At 46.9% G+C, this 5475-nt stretch overlaps 1 protein-coding gene across 1 annotated transcript; it reads right to left on the reverse strand.

The window, feature by feature from the left end:
- Positions 1 to 1295: 1295 nt before the first annotated feature.
- PENARI_c101G07429 (uncharacterized protein) lies at positions 1296 to 3644 on the reverse strand (the record flags this gene model as incomplete). The annotated part of the gene is made up of 3 exons (XM_022637838.1): positions 1296 to 2756; positions 2820 to 3175; positions 3227 to 3644. The coding sequence occupies 3 exons, from the start codon at positions 3642 to 3644 to the stop codon at positions 1296 to 1298; spliced, it is 2235 nt and encodes a 744-aa protein (XP_022482309.1).
- Between the last annotated feature and the right edge of the window lie 1831 nt (positions 3645 to 5475).

Here is a 5475-nt window from a genome sequence, read left to right on the forward strand (position 1 = left end):
ACGGCAACGTTCTACAAAAAACAACGCCGTCAGATAGGCGGAACCAAATCTCCAATGAATGTTACATAAGGTGTATGATCGTGTTGGTTTTACTTCTTCTACACAACACCCGAGAAGATCGTATTACTACCGTCAAGAATGGAGCTGAGCGTTCGGTAAATACAGTGACGGCCACACTGCCCAAAACTCGACATTTACCCATGGGTCATAGAGTGCCTAAGATGACCCTGGTACCGGGTCTCATGACTCCAACACGGCTTGCACAAGCTTCGCAACGAAAGACGGCAAATGGAAAAGCAACAACTCCATTCAAACAAGATCGGCTACCATTAGTAAAGCGGGTGGATACAAATCAAGTTCTGACGAAACTACAAGGCTTCAAGAGACGAGACTGGCCCAAGTTGAAGCGACTGAGTCGAGTTATTCATCGCACTTCAAGGCGAGTTTTGCTCTTTCGTGCACAGCTGTCGGTATTACAATCCGAGCTCGAAGATCGGACATCATCTGGAAACAGTTCAATCACGACAATCATGTGCAAGCAAAAGCCCACAGAGCTGGAGTTTATCCCAGACCGCTTATACCAAGTTGGATTGTTTTTTATCCAGCACTATCTCCAAAAGTGGAATGCAAGGTCGGTTGATGGAAACCTGGTAGACATTCCGGAGTTGGCCGCATTGTTCATCGACCGATTGCCTTGCATACCCGCGTGATATTGCTTATTCTGCTCTTGTCGTTGTTTTAGGTGGACCTACTCTTCAGGTATAGTTTCCTGGGCTGTGTGAAAATCATATATCGCCTTGTCTATAGTGATAGATAGCACTATGCTTGAATTATGACGGGTACATTTTATCAGCAATTGTAGATGGTGTCTTGGCGTATACTGAACTTCTAATACATTCCTATTCCTGGCTAGCAATAACACTTTGGATTGGACCGTACGGGCATAGCTAACATCCAAAATGCATCCTCTTTTACACGTTCTATGCGCTTATCGTATTGCAAAGCTCACCAAGTATATACCAATACAACAATTCGTAAATCTTTTGCTCTGTAGTTGGTCTGAGTGAGACTACAATGCGGAATTTCATCTCGAGTCAAAGCTTCGGACTTCGCGGCCAAGGCCCCGCTACGCAGTTGAAATTTCCTTCCGGATATACACAATGTAAGACGTTTTAATCTGCATCTAACTCATCCATATAAATTCAACAACTCTAGCTCCCTCTTTTCCGTGTTATGACCTTTCCCATGCTCGGGAGCTTTCGCAGTACCAGCCCGGATATAATCCGCCTTGTCCTTCAAAGCTCGCCTTCGTCACTGTTATGCAGATCAGACAGCCTGACAATTTGCTCCTGCACCCATTGGTTTGCACTAGCTGCTCTAGCTGTATCAACCCTCCTTCTCTTGCTCCCAGCGCCCATTTGCGAGGGTGTACTATCGTAGCTAGTTTGCGCATCATCCCTAAATTCGGCATGAAGAACCAATAAGGCATTGTCCAGGTAGTGCGAGTAGCAGTTCTCCGGGCGAATGGATCGCCCATCCTCATCAATCCAAACTGTGAAGTGGTGATCAGACAGACCATTCGAAAAGTCAGTCATAAAGGAGTCATCCATTTTTAGAATTAATGTTCTTGTTGTTCCTGCTACGCTGATATGCATGGCGTAGGGCAACGGTGACAGATGAGCGGCTGAAGCAGAAGCCACATTCTCATGAGTCCGGGCTGTTGAGATGGTGAGAGGGCTCGGCCTGAAGCTCCCAGGATCTACATCCATGCCGTCTATTGCCATCACGTTCCCGCCAACATCTGCCCCAGTCAGCTCTTCGCTGCGATCGTGAACTTCGACGTTATCCTCAGGAGGATGAGGAGGAGGATGACCATGTGTTTGGCCATTGCTATTCCAAAGATAGCCAAAGAACGCCTTGAAAACAGACTGTCGGAGGAAGCCCGCTGTCACGCGACTCGGGGGATGGCCTTGCTGCAACGACTCTGCCGACAGAGCGAATCGATCTGCCTCGACAGTATTCGAGTATGGCTTTCCACATCTTTTGGCGACTTCGACTTCCTCGGTTAAGCATTCTGGGTATTCACACGGCCTAGGGCGAGGTAGCTCCCCCCTTGCAAATGACATGTCGTCTGTTACTGGTGCTTGGAATGACCTAGCCCTTACGAGTGCAAAGAAATGGCGCCATATTTCTTTTCTTGAGACGAAAGATGACTCGAAACTCTGCTGGCCAAACAGGTCTTCGGGCTCAGCGCCCTTGGACCACTTTAGGCGTTGGTGATTGGTCATTTCAAATCCGTACTGGAAACTGAAGCGCCACAATTCAAGCAGGTCCTCTCCCAGCCATTGCTGTCTCAACGCCATCGAGATGGGGACCGCAGTGTCATACTTCCCGTACACTCCCTGGTCAATCGTGATCTTTTCGGTTTGCGGCTGGACGAACAGTTGCTTCATGACACTGTGGGCGACCTCGAGATAGAGTCGGTCCTTGAAAAATGTCTTCAAGGTCGGAATTGGATAATCAATCTCTCCCAAACGCGCCCATATCTCCCCTCGAGCTGCTTCCGAGAAGTTCGAAAAAAGCCTGCCCTCCTCTAAGTCGACTCGCAAGGACTTCAAATCTTTGCTGGAGACCTTAGGAACGCGAGATTGAACCAGGTCGACTGTGATTCCGTCAATCAGGGGTAAAAGCTCGTCTCTTCCTCCGACCAATCTCGAAAAAGTCCTGTAGATCAATTCCCAGTAGCATGCGATTGGCTAGAATTGCAACCATGTTAGCTGATACGAGTTCGATTAGCTTTGGGCTGCCGAGTAACTCACCTCGTCGCAATGCATGGCTGTCACTTTATGAAGTAATCCAATCCGCATGCCTTCCCAGAGACCCGGAATAACGAGCAAAGAATTTAACTTCTGGTGTAAGGTCTCATGTTGGAAGAATTGCTTCAGATACTTTCCTTTCTTACTTCGCTTACTTCCCGCGAGGGCCTCCAGTACAGCCCACCAGTTATTCGCAGCGAGTGGATCCTTCGGCATGTTGAGGTAGCCCTCGTAGCGGTTGATTCGCTCGTAGATCAGTCCATCTGGTGGACGATTGTCGTTTGGGTATCGCTCCTTCAACGATTGAATAAATTTCTGACGAACAGACTCCACGTCATTGCTGTGGTTCTCGGGCGAGGCTAAGAATTGTCAACGGGGATCTCAGAGAGCTAGAGGTGAAAAAAATGCACCTTCGTCATTGTCTGTTAGATACACGTCTACAATCCACCACTGGTTGTCGTAGTCGAGGACATGCTTGGCAGCCGTGATGAGATTTTCGTGATCGTACGCGCACAACCGGTAATCTAACCCCATCTCCAAGCTAGACATGACTCCACTGCCAGATCGCGGACGTACGCGATCTTGCCAATGAGCCCTGGGAACTATCACTGGTACATGGTTGTCCCGCATCAAGCGTTGGCACCCTTGAATCTTCATCATTTGTTTCAATCGGCGGATGTTCTGCCGGCCGTCCATCTGTCTTCTGAAACCGGTTTCGAAGACGAGATGAGAAATATGCACTCTAGCAGATAGCTCGAAATGGCGTTCTTTATAGTCGTATAACTTTCGCTCCCAATGTTCAACTTCTGCTTGCCTGGAAGGTGACATGATGGGAGCCAGTACAAGTCACATGTGAGTTCCAGATGAGCAGGTGTATAGAATGACGCGAGAACAATGTGTCGAGGGAAGACTCCATACAGTAGTATTTATACCAGCTTTATTATTGAACCTTTTTGAGAAGAATTGTGAGCCAAAGATCAGAATTCGACGATCTATCACTTCAAATTGCATGCCCCTTTATTCTAGCGGTCAATGCAGTCAATTATCTGCCTGCGCTTCACTACAGCTATCCATTATGGGATGCAAATTCCTGCTGGTAGATTATCTGCCACATATATCCACTGCCCATGGGGTGAGTTGGAAAATTGCGCCGGCCTCAGTTATCTGGTTTGCCGAACACTGTCCACACGGACTAAGCTGACCATATCTTAAACTTTTATATAAAAGCTTCCTTGCATTGCGATGCAACATGGTTCTCAGATGTTACCCGGATGTCAAGGTCATAATCGGTTAAGATACCCATTCGCTTCTCGCTTGTGAGCCATGAAGCTTTCCACCAAGAGCAGATTAGATTCGCTAGTTTCATCCACGGCATTGTCATTTTCCGTCGCGGTTCTAGTTTGTCTATCTTTTATCTTTGTTGGATGTTCGTCGTCTTCCTCGCCGAGGGGCCTACACTTTTTAAAAGTAAGATACGCCCGAAAAACTTCCATTCTAACCAATTCGCTAAGCAATCGGCAGGTAGACCTGAAAGACTTTCCAAAGCTTCATGATTTGCAAATTCGGAACTCATTCAATATTAAAAATGCGCATATCGAGAGTGGGGGAAGAAATGCCGTCGAAGGCGTGGCGTCTAGCGTTGATACTAGCGCAAATGAAGCAATCCATGAGGCAACGTCGGCAGCCAGCAGCATGATTCAAGCCCAGGTACACGAATTGAAGTCACACCTGCCTCGATACTATTTTGTTGGCCTCTGGAGCTACTGTAAATCCTATGATGGCTCGGAGATGGTGTGCTCCGACCCCAGCACATCTTTTTCTTTCGATCTATCTGCCGTGCTTAACTCTACGCCAATAAAAGTCAGCGACATACTTCCAGAAATAGACCAAAGTTTGATTTCCGGCTACCGTCAACTTTCCCTGAGTGCGATTCGTTTGTATATTTCCGGGTTTGTCGCAACCACATTGACAATAATCTTGGCTGGTCGCAAATTTTTCTTTTCCAATGGTAGCAGGTTACTTGCCATATCTTGCACGGTATGTGATACCCTGGAGAATATAGAAGAAAGATGCTGACAAATTAAGCTTTCATCGATGCTCATTACGACCGCCACAATCTTGGTCACGGTGCTGTATGGGCTATTTGTTTCCGTCGCCAAGAAAAATTTGCAGACCTATGGTGTCCAAGTCAACCTTGGAGTAAAGATGTTTATCACAGCATGGTTGGCCTTGTCGTTCTCCATTGCCAGTTTAATTACATGGCTCGTTCAACTTTTCTGCTGTTGCATCTAAATGGCAAGCCCGTTGCGGGTCCTGATTTGGACATTCGTTCAGCCGAAAACTGTGGCTTATCTATAGAGTCCATTACGGACGGTGGACTGAAGTATTGTATTTTTTGCTTCTATAGTGCATATTCCGCGGTAATTGGAACTCCTACTCGCTATATCTCATCCAAGAAAGTTTGTACCGAGTAGTTTTTCAGCTCCCATCTCTTCTTTGACCTCTATGGTACAATATAATGTAATGGATATGATACATTGTGGTTGCCTTCTAATCTGTAGCGGGCGAAATATGGAAACACGGAGGTTCTATGAAAGGTCACTAAAGCAGAACAGCCAATCTTGTCCATGAGAAAGGCTTTGATGGTAGGCTCAGGTGT

The sequence above is a fragment of the Penicillium arizonense genome (assembly GCF_001773325.1).
Source record: "Penicillium arizonense strain CBS 141311 chromosome Unknown PENARI_contig101, whole genome shotgun sequence".
Taxonomy (NCBI): Eukaryota; Fungi; Ascomycota; class Eurotiomycetes; order Eurotiales; family Aspergillaceae; genus Penicillium; species Penicillium arizonense.